We start from the raw sequence: 17,704 nt of genomic DNA, 5'->3' as shown, positions 1-17,704 counted from the left end.
CCTCCACTGATCTTTGAGTACTGGTATATACTTATTGTTATTGAGATGTAGACTCTCTAAAGGTTTCCACTGCTCTTTGAATGGAGTTGTATACTCCTTGTTATTTGTATGTAGTCTCTAAACACCTAAACACCTTGGGTTGATTTTATTTATTTATTATTGATACATACTCTCTAAGAGCCTCCACTGGTCTTTGATAAGTGTTTTTTACTCTTTGTTATTGGTATATATACATTCTAAAAGCCTCTACTTGCCTTACATTGGTAGTGTATACTCTTTTTCAATGGTTTATGTTTGTACTGGTCTATGATAAGTGGTGTTTATGCCTTGTCATTAATATATACTCTCCAAACACCTACACTGCTTTTTAATTCGTGTTGTATACTTCTTGTTGTTGATATACTCTGTAAAAGCTTCTGCTGGTCTTTGGCTATTTTATACTCCTTGTCATTGGAATATATGCTCTCTAAAAGCCTCTACCGGTCTTCGATTAGTGGTGTTTCTTCCTTGTCATTTGTCTAACCCTCATTTGTTTGGTCTCTGTTTTATACTCCATGTCACTGGAATATATAGTCTCTGAACCCTTTTACTGGTCTTTAATTAGTGTTGTTTAGTCCTTGTTACTGATATATACTTTCTAAACCCCTCTACTGGTCTTTGATTAGTGTTGTTTACTCCTTTACATCAATATACATCATGTATAATATGCAATATATTATATATAATATATTTGATATGTAATATTAAAGCCCCCACAGTTTTTGTTGTTGTTATATACTCATTATTGGTAAGTACCCTTTAAAAACCTTATATGTTAGACGTATATACTCTCAAAATATGTAACCCATACGAGCAGCTTGCTACAATGTATTGTTTTGGAGCCCACAACGTTGTTAGGTAATGGATGATTGAAGATGATAGGAACTTTGGAAAGGTGTCAAAAGGTGGTCCTATGATCAAAAGCCAGTGTTACTTGATAATGAGGTTGTGACATTTTTGTGTGTGTGCTGGTAAACTGGTCTCTGATTGGTATTTCTGACTGTATGGATGTATCTTAAATAACTCTTTATATGGTGCACTAAAGAGGTAATGAAGTAACAGATATGACCAATAACAAACCATGATTGTGCTGTCTCCTGCCAGGTGGTCGTGGAGTGGAGTCGGGATCAGTACCATGTTCTGTTTGATTCCTACAGAGACAATGTGGCTGGGAAGTCCTTCCAGACACGGTTAGTATCTTGTCTGTAGTTTCTTTTTTCTTCACAGTGTTCAGCGTGCAGGGACTGTGTTATACACAAAGGATATCTTGAGGAAATCTTTAGAGTCTGATCTCTGTGAATGTTTAACGACTCATGTAGTTGAGTAACCTTCCTCTTGCTGTCAGGCCATTTAAACCATCATAACCATCACAGTAGGAAGTAGTTGAAGCTTTAGTCACATGGTCACAATTATGTATGAAAAGCATTCTCATGTATATTGCTTTGTTTTATTGGTTCTTGTATTTTAGGCTATGTTTGCCAATGCCCATTGATGTGGTGTACACCTGGGTGAATGGTACAGATATTGACTTACTGAAGGACCTCCATGCAGTGAGGCAACAGTTGGAAGAGGACCAGAGGAAACTGAGGTAACATACTGTGTAACACACTGCTTATGCCATGCAGAGAAGAGCTCACACAATTATTTGCTTTTAGTCATCTTTTATCACCAGTACATTCCCACCATAATTAATCTCATCAATTCACCATAAATGAATAAAAAAACAAAATATAAAACAAATATATCTTATATATAACTCTGCACAGAGGGATTTGTTTGAACACAGTGTTACAGCTAAGAAACAGACCTTATACAATCCATATAAATTCAGTTCATTACATTTTATTATTTAGGGTTTTTGTGTACAGATTCATATGAATCTGCAAACAATATATCAACAAATTATATTTAAATTAAAATATCATGATCTAATTTACACATTCACATCTACCATATCACAATCCTTAATTATAACCCAACATATGGGGTTAGTTGTACCATATAATACTATATGTTGTAGGGGTGGGAATCGTTTACTATCTCACGATTCGATTCGATTCCGATTTTGGGGGCCACGATTCGATTCAAAATCGATTTTTGATTCAAAACGATTTGAATTATAAAAATTTCTGCTTCTGGCTTATGAATCTTATTGAAAAAAAACCCTCCATAATATACACTGGTCCTGGAGCAGGTAATGTGTTACAAAAACAATAAAATGTGCAGGAATGTGGGTCCTCAGTGACAGAGGAATCACTGGGATATCACAATGACGTTAATGAACAATAAATACATAATAAATAACACTGCTTTATTACCAGGCTACTAGCGGTGGTGTGTAGGTGACGCTGCTGGGCTGATGTGATGATAGCAGTGGAGCGCTAAAGTTCAGGAGCAGCTGCTGATTAACTAGTTAATTTAAGGTGGTTGTATTTCTTCAGAAAGGGGGCAGGAGGTGGAGAAATTAATTCATATGGTCCATTCCTTAATTCCTCTGTGATGAGGAGCTGAAATTAGCTTTGATTAGCTTATTGTATTTTTCCGTTCCGCCTTAAATGCTGCAGCCCGCTGCCACCTGTAGCGTTATTTAAGGTGGAACTGGAAAGTTAGCTAGTTAGCTAGCTAACAGTTACTGAAACTAACTACTAGCGATCTTTTTTATGCTTGTTATGAAGCATTCTGCCATAAAACATTGAAACTACACGTTAATCTAATGTAATATAGTGCTTGTTCTGCCATCTTACCGGTGATTCTCAAACACCTACGCTCTGTGTGTGTCTGGAAGATCTCCGTTTGAAAGGACAAGCGCTATCCCCAGGGTTGCCAGGTCCAACAAAAATACCCAGCCCAAAATCAGTCTAAAACCCGCCCCTCAGAATCGATTTTGGGACATTTTAAATCGATTCTGAATCGTAGTAAATGAGAATCAAGATTCTTATGTGAATCGATTTTTTGGCACACCTCTAATATGTTGTGCTATATAATACTATAGTACTATATCATGTTAAATATATTGTTTAAATATTTGGATATAGAATACTTTTGCCTTTTTTAACCAAAAATGTAATATTACTATCAAAATAATTTTATTTTGTGCCAGCTGTCCCATAATATATTTAGTACCACTTTTATGATTTCATTGTCTGTGTATTAAATAATGTGTTTTATTTCTCTTAGGGAGAAGCTGGGGAAGAATGCAAGTGACACGACGGAGGCACCTAAAGGAAGGTGGGGGGAAAAAATAGGAATTTTAGATGTTGTTTCATCGGCCTTTCTGCATTTTGCACAGTGGGGCAAGCCTGAGTCAGTGGGACTGTGGTCTGCGTGTGAATACTTCCTGTTTTAACTGCTCATTTTCCGTCACATTGCTCTTAAGTGTGGGGTTTGAAGTGCAGCGCTACACTTTCAGAACCGTGTTTGTGTGATGAACTGCGTTTTAGTATAACATGCTGATGATTACTACTGTTGTGCAACAAAACAACTATTTGACTGCAGAAGTGAGAATGGCTGGAGTAGTTTTGGGTAATTAATTAAAATGTATTTAATCTAACATCCAGAGCCTCTAACCAGTGTAATCTTGTCCATGTAGATTACTACATGTTTTTACATTCTGTTTAAAATGTTTTCCACTGTGTGTTTTTGTATATAGTGTCCCCATAAAACTACTGCATGTGTTAACACATGACTCCACATGACATGTCATCTGTGACATAAAAGCAGCATGAAGGAGAACTAAAGCACTGAGCTAGCAGAACAACTTGAGCATCTTAAATACAAGAAATTCTGTCCATCGTCCTTTAAAATAATTACTAGTTAATCTTAATCAAGGTCAAATTATACTGTGGATATTGCCCAACACTAGGCAGGAGTTTGAGTTGCATGTTATCTGATGCGCGGTTTCAGCCACTCACTGTCTTTCTGATCAAGCATGATTGTCTTAAGGTATAAGTACCCTGTCTGCGAGTACCATGATAGATTATGCTTTCATCCTCATCATTTAGAGATTAAAGTTTGATCAGTGGTTCTTCTTTAAGATCATATCATGGCATGTAAGAATACCCCCATCAACAGTGGTGCAGTAGTGCAGTGCTTAGTACTTGTGAAATAATTAAGGAAATTGAAAAGTTTGTTGCTGACAATTTGTTTTAGAACTTTTCACAGTTCAAAGCTTTAAAAGAGTAAGATAACTGATCTAGGACTAGTTTCCTTTTTTTAATTTATAGTCATAAAAAGTCAGGGAAAAATTGCACACAGGATTTCTATTCTATACTATTTCTATACTATTCTAAAATGGGAATTAGTGGTTTCTGTAAAATAGAGCTCTCTGGGTTGGAGATATATGATTACTATGGCCATTTATCCCCTTTTTGGATTTTAAATTAAAAACATTTTTTTTGGTTTAAAATAAAATAAAATAAAATTCAACAGTAAAACAAATAATTAATTATGTATGATTTCATAATTATTAATTGAAAGTACCATATTTTGGTGCACTATAAATATGTATAAATTTACCAGTCAGGTTGTAAGGAGCAGTAAAGCCACTCTACTGAAGTACAGTGTTATGCAGGAGTTTCAGTGAAGTTTCTCCAGTATAGAGAGTGGAGTAGCATTAGCCGCTAACCACTATTTCCTCGATCAGAGGTGATTATTATTGGCCTGTTACCTGCTGCTAACCCTGGCTAGCACTGCTGAAGCACCATTAGCATTAGCCGCTAACTGCGCTAGCTCTTTTCCCATTCAGAGGGGAATATATCGGACTGTAGCCTGCACATATATCGTGTTAAAACGAGCTACATGGGACGAACTGCCCTCGTTTATCGGAACACTCAGGGTTCTTTGGTGAAGCGCTGTCGGACAACACTAGCCGCTAACCGCTAGCACTTTACGCTACCGCTTTACTTACCCAACTTTACTACTTTACTACTTTTCAGGAGAAAAATCTGTGTAGATTAACATCCAGTGCTCGTTTAACTTTAAAAGAAAGCCTTTTTTTATTACAGTTTTGTTTACTTAACTCAGCTTTACTAAACTTAATTAGCTACCCCCACCACTCCCCCGCGGCGAGACCTGCTGAATTAGAAGTTACTTATAGTGTCTCTTAAAATGCGCCTAATAATCCAGTGCCCCTTGTGTATGAAAATAGACCAGACAATGGATGTTCATTGACAGTGCACTGTATAATATAATGTGACTTATAGTGCAAAAATTACTGTACTTTAAAAGTAGTCCTGTGCACTGTCAACATTTTTAAATATTAGGTTTTGTCTCCTGCATTTACAGCAGCTATACATGATGGAGTGGAAATAATAGCTATAATAACCAAAATTATAATTAAGTTAGAATTAATAATTTGGTTCTAATTCGAAAACATATAGTACAGTCGCACAACGTTGTTCACCACCACTGTGAACAATTCTGAAATTTATTGGGTTCTGTTGTTATTAACTATTCAATTATGAATTAAGTAGCACATTTAAGTTTAATTCTTTAAGTATAATATTATGAAAAATGATGATACTAATTCTTTGAATAGTATTAGACTGTATGTTTGTAGTGTTATGTGCTGTGTGTGTCTGTGTGTTTTAGGCCTGAATGCCTGTTATCCCACTGCATTATGGCTCCTGTCCTGGTTCTGGACCCAGCCCTTCCACCAAACATCACAGTGAAGGAGCTGCCCTCTCTCTCAGCAGCATTGTCCTCCACCAAGCAACTCCTCCAGGTGGCCAAACCCCTGCATCCCTCAACCAGTGTCTCTGTTCTCTTCTTCCACTCCCAGAGTGAAGGTGCGCTCGTTTACACACATGCTCACATTTTGAGCAACAACATTATTTTTTGTCTTTTCATTTTCTAGGCTCTAGAACACTTTGAAATACATTGAAATATTAAGTCATTAGCAGTTTGAACTGAAACATGTTTCCTATTATTTTAGAAATTAGGATAAAAGCCTTAAACTGTAGAATAAAACCAACAGCAACAGTCTCTAATTGAAAAAATATCTGTAGTGTAAATTTCTATTCACTTTCAAGAGCAGTTTGATTGTAACTTACAGTATCTATATAGAATGTGAGTTTATCAGAAATCACATCCACATGTAATGCAGGAGGCCCCACACACACATCCTGCAGCTCAATGCAGCATTCTTTAGCTTTCATAGGACATGGCAAATGATACTAGTTCTTGTCCCAAGAACCCATGGTGTATTTCTTCTACATTGCATATGAATAGTATTAACTTGCACACTGCAGATGTTGAAATGAATGTATCTTCATAAGAGAGTGAATTTGCCCTTTTTTGTATTAATTTTGTATCATTTTGTGTCTTTAGCGGATACAGCTTATTCAGATGCACTGAAGGACATCCCGAAACACTCAGTCTCCAGAGCCTATCTGGTGAGAATTCCTACGCTGTTCTATTCTGTGAAACTGGTGCAATTTTAATGCTCCAGTGATCCTGTCAGTTCAGCCTGTATAACATTGTTTTGCCTAGAGCTCAGTACAGTAGAAAACAAGCTCTTTTTAGAGCGGCATCTTACAACATCTTCACCAATGTAAATATAACAGTAAAGTAATATGTAAAGTGGTGCTTGAAAGTTTCTAAACCTTTCAGAAAATGTTGTGTTTCCAAATAAATAAGACCTAAAACATCATTAGATTTTCACACGAGTCCTAAAAAGGTAGATATAATAAAATATAATAAAATAAAAATATTATACTTGGTGATTTATTTATTGAGGAAAATGATCCAATATTATATATGTGGCCAAAGATCCGTATTTTTCGCACTATAAGGCTCACCGTGTTATAAGGCACACTATCAATGAACGCCTATTTTTGGTCCATTTTCATACACAAGGAGCCGCTAGCTTTAGCGGCTCACTGCTAGCACTACCCAATTTTATTGCCTTTATATTGCAGAAAATATGGTATTTGACTTTTTGTTAGACTCATGAACATTAACATTAGTCAAAGTGAGAGAGGCCCTTTGTTACACACATTGCTCTTGGAAAACTCTTTTTCTGAGGAGGTTAAAAATGGTCCTGAAGGTCCTTTATTTGTACACAATCTGTCTAAATATGGAATCCAAACCCTTTAAAGATGGTTTTGTAACCTTTTACACCCTGATGAGCATAAACAATTTTTTTCTCGGGTCCTAAGAAAACTCCTTTTTTGTCCTGTGATTGAAAACACTTGACTCTAATTTTACCTTCACCTTCCGTTTATTTTATAGGACTTGTATGAAAATCAGATGATGTGTAAGGTCATATTTAGAAATATATAACATTTTAAAGGATTTACACATTTTAAAACACCACTGTACTAGATGTGCTAAATAAAGCCTATTCTTTTTAACTAGGAAAAACATCCAGCAAGTCTACAGCATTTATTCTTGTTTTAACATCCTGAATCTTATGTGTTGTGTCATGTATTGACTTGTCTGCGTCTATCTTTCTATCTGTGTGTTACCCCCCCATAGACGACAGATAAGGAAGCTCCTAGCCTGGTACGGATTCAGACGCTGGCCTACCTGAGTGGCTTCCCTGCGTCTTTTAAAGAAACAGAGCAGCTGAGAGTCAAGCTGCCATCTGTGGTGACCAGCAAAATCCAACAGGTGGGAACTTCTAAAGAATTAGAGACCAGAAAATGATATTAGGAAAGACCACAAGGTGTCACAAAAGAGCCATTGTAGAACTGACCGGGGTCCAGAATGCTTTTTATAATCAGACAATCTCACTCTTATGCGCAACATTCTCCCTTTCCCTACAATTTTCACAATAATTTTATAAATATGTAAAGATTTGCTTCACTAGTGTTTACGTTAGTGTTTTTGACCATTTCCATTTGGTGGTGCAGTCTCTTTTGTTGCCTTTTGGTTGGCTATGTGTTGAGTTATGTTGAATGCAAAGTTGCACTGTTATACAAGCTGTTCACTGAGTACTTTACCTTGTATCAAAGTGTCATGTCTTCAGTGTTGTCCCATTGAAAGATATAATCAAATATTTACAAAAAATAAGTGTATTCAGAGGTTTCCAAAGGTTTGGGCACTCCTGGCTGGTCAAAATACATGTTAGTATGAATAGCTTAAACCCTGTTTAAGTCAGATGAAATATACAAATTTGAAGATTGAAGATGTTAAAGTCGCACCTCTTACGGTAGTCCATTCTGGATTTTGAGGTTGGTATAAGACAAATCTCATGCTGTAGAAGCCATCTTCTGTTCATTTTGAATCTTTGTTTTGTAGATAATGTCAGTGTTCAAGGATTTGCTAGTGTTTATTCAAATACATTTGAATGTGTTCAGTTATATTTGTACAGGTGTTGCTGCACAGTAGAAGAGTACACCCCTTATTTCTTCTCTGCTAAATCTTCTGCAATGTCTTTTGCAGTCAAACATGGGTTTTAATTTGTGTTTCTTGTAACCCAATGAGCAGTTCTCAGCTTAAGAGTATTTAAAACATAAAATATATACATTTACGTCATCGTCATCTGGCCTTCCCTAACAAAAGCCCATATTTCTCAAGTTTCTCAGAGAGGAAAAATGCTCATCTGGTGTCTGGTAATGTCATTTGCACAACACTGAATTCAGTGAAACAGCTGATGAGAAATGAGAGCCAGTGATCGTGAACAACATCTGTAACAAGCTAATTAAGATATGAGACTTTGGCAAAAGTTGTCTCAGAGCTCAAAACTCTTTTGCGTTGGCCTTTCACATTTTTCTCTCTCTTAAATTGTACAAAACAAAAGTATTGCTCCAATTTTGTAGATCAGTTTATCTCCTACTAAGCGTAACAGAAAGTTTGACCAGGGGTGTTTGTAAACTTCTTAATCTTCTCATCGATTTAGAGTCTATTTCAGGTTTCCTGCTTTAGATTTAATCACACGTTTTGAGATGCAGTTTCCGTATGTCAATGTAATACTGTATTAGTTCATGCTACTTAACAGAAAACACTATTTTAGAGTGTTTTTCTTTGGGTTAAGATTAGTGTGTGTGTGTGTGTCAGCTTGCTGTGTGACTTTAGCTGTTGGAGTGTAACTCTAGCTGAGGGGGGAATGGGAGGATAATCTTATAACACCTGTTTAAAATGGAACAATGCCAGTCTGCACATAAAAAGAGAGTTTAGCTGACCCTCAATCTCTGTTTTTATTTCTTTATTTCACTTTTCTGTTTGCCATTAAGTCCTCATTATTCTTAAAATCAACAATATTATTAAAGAGTTTATCAAGACTTTTCTTCGATTTTGGAGTATTGCTGTGAGGACTGGATTGCATTTAGCAACAAGAGTTTAGTAAGGTCAAGATGTTTGATGATTACCACCAAATCACCTCATCCACAACTCCCAAAACTAATCTTAAAAAGATTGGTATTTGGCATGATGCCAATAGACATATGTGTGTAAATCCTTTATTGGCAGTACTTCCCTACAGAGGGTAGACCAGCTGTACATGTGCTTTTGCACAACAGTGTCAGCAACTGCTGCAACTTAAAGTAGCTGAATGCATTTATTAAAAGAGATGTCCAGATACACATAAGGTGTATAAAGTGTATCTAACACCTATATATCTCTGAATATCTCTCTTTGTATTTACCAGTTTGCTGGTGCTTATATACATGGTATAATTCACTCTATTATTACAGTCATATGAAAAAGTTTGGGCACCCCTATTAATCTAAACCAGTTTTAGTTCTATATATTTGGGTGTTTGCAACAGCCATTTCAGTTTGATATATCTAATAACTAATGTACACAGTAATATTTCAGGATTGAAATGAGGTTTATTGTACTAACAGAAAAAAAAAATCAGAAAGGCAGAGAAGAAGAATGGTGAGAACAGTCAAGGACAGTCCACAGACCACCTCCAAAGAGCTGCAGCATCATCTTGCTGCAGATGGTGTCACTGTGCATCGGTCAACAATACAGCGCACTTCGAACAAGGAGAAGCTGTATGGGAGAGTGATGCAAAAGAAGCCAAGAGTCAGAAGCAAAAGCACACCTCTCTGTTTGTGGCGTGCTTGCAGAAATGGCTTCTTTCGCATCGCTCTCCCTTACAGCTTCTCCTTGTGCAAAGTGCGCTGTATTGTTGTGTTCAAAGCTCAATGAGGTTACCAAACCAATTTTGTGCTTCAGTAAGTCAGTAAAAAGTAGTTAGGAGTATTCAAATCAATGAAATGATAAGGGTGCCCATACTTTTGCACCGGTCAAATTTTGGTTTAATGCATATTGCACATTTTCTGTTAGTACAATAAACCTCATTTCAATCCTGAAATATTACTGTGTTCATCAGTTACTAGATATATCAAACTGAAATGGCTGTTGCAAACACCCAAATATTTAGAACTAAATATGATTAAGATTAATAGGGGTGCCCAGACTTTTTCATATGACTGTATAAATGCTCAGTTTATGATTTAGATTTCTTCCTCTTCTTCATCGTGAGGGTCTTTTTTTCTTAGTCTTTATTTCTTATTTTATTTATTCGTATTCTTTCTTATCTTATTTTAATCTAATCTTATGCTGTTGTTTTTGCAAATCCCACAAGGTGGTGCACTATTATCATTTTTTTTTTGTGTGTGTGGGCCGGGGGGGGCGGGGCGGTCTGTAGTGTTTGGGGGTGATGGATCTCAGCAGTGGCATTTCAGTGTTTGACTTCACTTTCCGTGTGAAACTTTTTTCTTAGCACAACAAGAAAGAGATGGAGGGAGACTGAGAATAAGAAAGGTTAAGCTTGAGAGAGATGTAAATAGAGAAGAGAGAGAGAGATAGAGAAGGTGGAGAGGGGAGTAGGAAGCAGAGGAGAGGAGTGAAGTGTTGAGAGGTGGTGTGTATTTATATCTCCTTTTAGACTCACTGCAATGTTGATGAAAGCTCTCCCTTGACCCCTATCATCCATGTGTGTGGTTTCTGTGTATGTTTGAGAGTGGGATTGAGTGTCTCTGTCTCGCAGTCTGTTTCTCGCAGTCTGTGTCTCTGTTGGTCTGTCTTTTCCGTGGTCTGTCTCACAATCTGTGTCTCCCGGTCTGTGTGTCTCCCAGCCTTTGTATCTTCCGGTCTCTCCCGGGCCTGTGCCTCTCCCGGCCTGTGCCTCTCCCGGTCTGTCTCTCTCCCGGTCTGTCTCTCTCCCGGTCTGTCTCTCTCCCAGCCTTTGTCTCTCCTGGTCAGTCTCTCTCCTGGTCAGTCTCTCTCCTGGTCTGTGTCTCTCCCAGCCTTTGTCTCTCCCGCTCTCTTTCTTCCTATATGTGTCTCTCCCGGGCCTGTGTCTCTCCCGGGCCTGTGTCTCTCCTGGGCCTGTGTCTTATCTTGTCTGCACCTCTCTGTCTCAACTGCTCCTCCCAGTCTCGTCTGTGCATTCCATTTGTCTACTCCTCCATATATGCCTGTATGTATAATGTCTCCACACCAATGTTTCCCATTATCATCTGTACCTGTGAAGTGGGTATACTGCACATCAACATTATATCCTCATTCCAGCTGTAAAGCATGGGGGAGGGAGCATACATCTATTAAAGTGCAGGCTGCATATATAATTAAATTCATGGTTTAACTTATTTTTACCAGCCCATACTGAGGAAATTAGTGTTAGTGATAGGGTTCCATGCAAATGTTAGTACACCACTGGTCCCATGTTTGGCTGCAAAAGACCTTCAGGATGTCTTTGCAGAGAACATTTCAGATATACTCATCAACAGAGACCCCAAGTGCCCAAAAAGCGGGATATAAAATGTTTTTTCCTCCAAAAGATGCACACAAACATCAATAGAAGCCTCTACTGTGTGGTAGTATATGGCTTGGATGTTGATGAGCATGCAAACGTTCCTGGAAACAGAGTTACTGAGTAAAAGCTATTGATAGAGCAGCAGCCTCCTGTGCTCTGTTCTGTCCATGTGGGATTAAAGGAAGCATGTATGGAAGAATGTCAGCCACGGGGGTGCGTTCGCATGTGTGTGTATGTGTGTGTGCGCGCGCTTGTGTGTAAACGGCATTATAAGAGGTGATAAAAGTGTTTAAGAGGGAGAACCTGATCCTGTGAACACACTCATCATTGGAGGACCTTGACTTGGCCCTGGCAGTTACTGGAGTGCGCTAATCTGCCTGAACTATTTCTGGAGAGGCGAGAGGAGGAGAGGAGATAGGGATGAAAGGAGGAGTAACTGCTGTGGATGGACATTAAAGGTAGACAGATGACATGAAGATTGGTTTTAGTGTGTGTGTGTGTATGTCTGCGTGCGCGTGTGTGTGTGTGTTTGTACGTTTGTTCAGTTGATGAAGTCATTTAAGAGTCCAATGCTGGGAGGATAGGACTAAACACACACATACACACACACATGCACAGGTTTTGCTATTCTTGTGAGCACTTCCCCCTAACCTTAGCCTTAAAGCAGCAGTCTATAAGATTGTATCTTTTGCATTGAAAGCAGTATAATTGTTGTGAGGAAAACAAGATATTCTAATTAACATATAACACAACTTCAATGATAATAATAACAATAATAATAATAGTAATACTTAAAGTAAATATTAAGTGTATAATATTATTTTGTAAAGTTATTCCTATTTTACATTACAATAAATTAGGTATATGTTATCTACATTTTAACATTATTTAATGAATAAAACGTTATAAAACAATATACTTAAAATCACACAGCATTTTACTCAGCAGATTATTTACAATTATCTAAATTTAAAGGGATTGTTTGTGTTCTTAGTGCAGTTACACATTCTGACCAGAGAGGTCTCTAAATCCTCAAAATTTAAAGACTGTCACTTTAATCTCAGTAACTAAAACTAAAACATTTTTTTAGATTTTCAAATTAAAGTACCAGTTTTTGTAAAAAAAAAAATATATATATATATATATACATATATATATATATATATATATATATATCTATATATATATATATATATATATATACGTATATATATATATATCTATATATATATACGTATATATATATATATATATATATATATACGTATATATATATATATATATATATATATATATATATATATATATACACTACCGTTCAAAAGTTTGGGGTCACCCAAACAATTTTGTGTTTTCCATGAAAAGTCACACTTATTCACCACCATACGTTGTGAAATGAATAGAAAATAGAGTCAAGACATTGACAAGGTTCGAAATAATGATTTGTATTTGAAATAACATTGTTTTTACATCAAACTTTGCTTTCATCAAAGAATCCTCCATTTGCAGCAATTACAGCATTGCACACCTTTGGCATTCTAGCTGTTAATTTGTTGAGGTAAGCTGGAGAAATTGCACCCCACACTTCTAGAAGCAGCTCCCATAAGTTGGATTGGTTGGATGGGCACTTCTGGCGTACCATACGGTCAAGCTGCTCCCACAACAGCTCAATGGGGTTCAGATCTGGTGACCAGATCTCAAACTAGAGACTCTAATGTACTTATCTTCTTGCTTAGTTGTGCAACGCGGCCTCCCACTTCTTTTTCTACTCTGGTTAGAGCCTGTTTGTGCTGTCCTCTGAAGGGAGTAGTACACACCGTTGTAGGAAATCTTCAATTTCTTAGCAATTTCTCGCATGGAATAGCCTTCATTTCTAAGAACAAGAATAGACTGTCGAGTTTCAGATGAAAGTTCTCTTTTTCTGGCCATTTTGAGCGTTTAATTGACCCCACAAATGTGATGCTCCAGAAACTCAATCTGCTCAAAGGAAGGTCAGTTTTGTAGCTTCTGTAATGAGCTAGACTGTTTTCAGGTGTGTGAACATGATTGCACAAGGGTTTTCTAATCATCAATTAGCCTTCTGAGCCAATGAGCAAACACATTGTACCATTAGAACACTGGAGTGATAGTTGCTGGAAATGGGCCTCTATACACCTATGTAGATATTGCACCAAAACCAGACATTTGCAGCTAGAATAGTCATTTACCACATTAGCAATGTACAGAGTCTATTTGTTTAAAGTTAGGACTAGTTTAAAGTTATCTTCATTGAAAAGTACAGTGCTTTTCCTTCAAAAATAAGGACGTTTCAATGTGACCCCAAACTTTTGAACGGTAGTGTGTATATATATATATATATATATATATATATATATATATATATATATATATATATATATATAAAATACATAAATAAATAAGAAAAACTTTTAAATCTGTCCTCGCAAGACATATCTTTACATATCTAGAAAAATGCACATGAACACACACACACTCACACACACACTTACAGACACACACTCACACAAGCTGTGTGATGCATGGGATTTCCCTGAGACATTGCACGGGATCTTTAGCATGTGTGAAAGCAGCAGCATGGCCACTGATTGGACCAGGAATTTAGCTGGTCATTGGATGTACTGTGGTGAGATCCAGTCGTTACTCAAGTTACTGAAACCATGTCATCATATCCCACATCAAAGGCTTGTTGGGTAGTTGTTGATCATCTTAGAAAGATTAATCAAAGACATGACTAAGCACACAAAGAATGCACATGACCCCATACATTTAGGATTAGCATTCTCATTTATATTTTCATTTATTTACAGCCTTTGTTTACTGTTGTTAATTCTTGGCAGTTGAGTAATAGTTTTTTGGTTTATTTTTAGCTTTGTCTTTATTTCTTCCCCAATATCCTCCGCAATTGGGAGCAATAGGCGGGAGAGGTCTGCTGCTGGTCAGGCAGGCTGATTTTTGGAACCGCGTATCTATTTCAGCTAGTCATGATGCTTTTCATGTGTTTTGTTGACCCCTTAAATACGGGTGATTTAATAATGTCAATGTAATTAAAATATATAATGTAAAAAAAATAATTATTATAATTATTATTGTAAATATTAAAATATTTTCACGAGGGTAAAGAGTGTAAGAGCATCAGTTGTAAAGTTGTGAAGATGTAAAGTTGGTATACAGTGAATAACCCTATCTGAGTAATGTTTTAATCCATATTATAGCAAGAACTACTCAACTAAATGAAGAAATGAAGGTCAGTCGATCCGAAAGATTTTAAGAACTTTAAAAGTATGCTCAAGTTCAGTCAAAAAGACCACCAAAAATATTATGATGAAACTGGCTCTTATCAGGAGGAAGGGAAAACCAAGAGTTATCTCTGTTGAAAAGGAAGTTCATCAGAGTTATCAGTCTTATAAACTCCAAGTTAACAGCACCCCAGATAAGACCCACCTAAATGCTTTACAGAGTATTTTGGTTTGTTTAACACTTTTTATTTTACTACGTGGTTCCTTATGTATTTCCTCATAGTCTGGATGACTTCAGTATTAATTTATAATATAGGAAAATAAATTAAAATGAATAAGAAGGTGTGTCCAAACTTCTACTTGCACTGTACATTTTTGGTGTTTGTAAGATGGAATGTGCACAAGAAGTCTCACAAGAACTGTGGTACAGTTTTTAACTGCATCATATTTGCATAACATTTAAAAATAATATATATATATGTAAATTTTTTTCAACTTCAGATTTTCATTCTGTGTCTCACAACCAAATTTTTAGCTGTCCACAAGAGGCAGTGGGGTAAAAGGGAATTACACTCCCCAACAGTGGTGGACCCTAGTAGCTAAAAATGCTATTTCTTTCATTATACTGCTTTAAGCCAAGACCTGGAAAATATCCAAGACTGAGAATAGGCAACATTTGATACAGAATGATGTTTATGTGGAAAATTTCATTGGTTGTGTGCTAAGGTTTGTGTATGCTTGTTAGTGACTGCATTGCTTGATTTGCATTATAATAAATTCCATGTATTATGGTGCAATATGCATAATAAATGTGCAATATTTCAGAACTTTATGCAATAACTTTCTGATAATAGGTAGCACAACTATCTTTACTTCAGAGGTATCCTTTTTTATTTCAGAATCTTTAAACTTTAGTTGAAGAAGTGTTTGGTATGTTGTGTTACAGTCTGTTAAGTTGCAGTGATAATTCAGGTGTAATATTGTAAATGTTCTAAATGCTCTTCCTCGTCCTGCAGCTGCAGCTTTACTCTGAGGCCAGCATTGCTCTCCTCCACCTGAACACAGCACAGGACTTCACCGATCTCCTCCAGCAGGCCAAAAAGAACCTGACTCTGGACGGCAAAGAGCTCACTGTGAGCCCAGCATATCTGTTCTGGGACCTCAGCGCTGTTGCACAGGTAACAATGCACAGGCACAGTGTACACTAGACTGAGCACTTAGATACCACACTAACTGTGTTAAAATATTACTGAATAAGAATTCAGGGAAGTTAGTTTATATATATTAAAATTGATGGATGATTGACAGCATTGAGAGGATAATACAAAGCTTTATACAAACAAATGCTTTGCCGCTCCAGTCTAAGCAGGATGAGGATGTGTCAGCTAGCCGTTTTGAGGACAACGAGGAGCTTCGCTATTCTCTGCGATCAGTGGAAAGACACGCCCCATGGGTGCGGCACATCTTTATTGTCACCAATGGGCAGATCCCCTCATGGCTAAACCTCGACAACCCCCGTGTTACTGTGGTTTCCCATCAGGTGAGCTCCTTCACATTGTTTTTTTTTTTTTTTAATCCTAACACCATTATCCCATTAAGATTAAAGTTTATTAGTAGTGTTGAAATACTAGTCCATTACCAATAATGAATTACAGTACAGTCTGAATGTACAGTCTAGTTGTAAAGCAGTGTTTTCTGAAAATGCACTGTTGTCTTCCATAACTAAAAAAAATATATATATATAATGTGGAATATTAAAAATATCAGTTCAGAAGAACTTTGAAAGTATTTGTTTGTATCTAGTAAAACACATTGAAACACTTGTATGTTTGCCAAGAATCTGAATAAAACTTAGTCAGAGGGCAGTGCACCATTTATACATTGCTTGAAAAACAATGTTCATAAAAAATGCTCATAAGGACATCTAACCTGTGCACTCCTTACAAACTCATCTTAAATAATTTCCACAAATTAGCAGCAAATTCTGTGTTAATTTGCAATTGCTTTTGAATGACCCTCACTTTTTCCCTAGTCTTTTAACTAGGGATGCACAATGATATTGTAATTATATCCATATAGGCCAAAAATTGCCTTTTTTTATCATCAGCGCCTGCCGTTTTGGTCGATATTTTAAAACAATATTTGCTGATGTATTTATTGTGTGCTGGAAAATGACCAAGCGATGTTGGTTGCACTACAACAATTGGCCAATGCTGCTTATGCTACTATTTAAAAAAGTTTCAACAGATCTATTGTTATATTTAACCTGTTAATTAAAAAAATACTGTGACCAGTCTATGTAAGCAGCAGTTAGCAAATTAGTAAGTAAATGTGAAACCAAAATAAATGTAAAAACTCTGAATGTGAAAATAAATCTCTAAGTAGACTACTTTCATTTTATTGTTCAGATACAGTTCAAAATGTAAGGTAAAAAAGTATTATGTTTGTTTCTAAAGTTATAGAGGAGTGTGTAGTCTCTCTGTAGTTAATAAATATGTATATAAATATGTATATTAATAACGGTATCAGCAGATATATACATGAGTAATATCGATTATTGTAATTGGCCCAGAATTCACACATTGGGACATCTCTCCTTTTGACCTTAACAATGTATAAAATTTGGGACTAAGCTGTGCATGTTTTATGTTATTAAATATGTAGTAATTAGATATTTGGATTTGCAGAAAATATTGTG

General features: G+C 36.5%; 1 protein-coding gene across 1 annotated transcript in view; it reads left to right on the top strand.

Annotated features, from left to right (window-relative positions):
• gnptab (N-acetylglucosamine-1-phosphate transferase subunits alpha and beta) overlaps positions 1–17,704 on the top strand; it is a 38,573-nt gene that overhangs the window by 648 nt on the left and 20,221 nt on the right. Inside the window, exons 2-9 of the mRNA XM_022671698.2 lie at positions 1,144–1,229; positions 1,508–1,627; positions 3,217–3,267; positions 5,629–5,825; positions 6,367–6,431; positions 7,516–7,650; positions 16,023–16,184; positions 16,367–16,546. Coding sequence (XP_022527419.2) covers positions 1,144–1,229; positions 1,508–1,627; positions 3,217–3,267; positions 5,629–5,825; positions 6,367–6,431; positions 7,516–7,650; positions 16,023–16,184; positions 16,367–16,546 — 996 coding nt within the window. The remainder of the gene's footprint in view (positions 1–1,143; positions 1,230–1,507; positions 1,628–3,216; positions 3,268–5,628; positions 5,826–6,366; positions 6,432–7,515; positions 7,651–16,022; positions 16,185–16,366; positions 16,547–17,704) is intronic.

The sequence above is a fragment of the Astyanax mexicanus genome, chromosome 2, assembly GCF_023375975.1.
Source record: "Astyanax mexicanus isolate ESR-SI-001 chromosome 2, AstMex3_surface, whole genome shotgun sequence".
Taxonomy (NCBI): domain Eukaryota; kingdom Metazoa; phylum Chordata; class Actinopteri; order Characiformes; family Acestrorhamphidae; genus Astyanax; species Astyanax mexicanus.
This window is presented reverse-complemented; position numbering and strand designations above follow the sequence as displayed.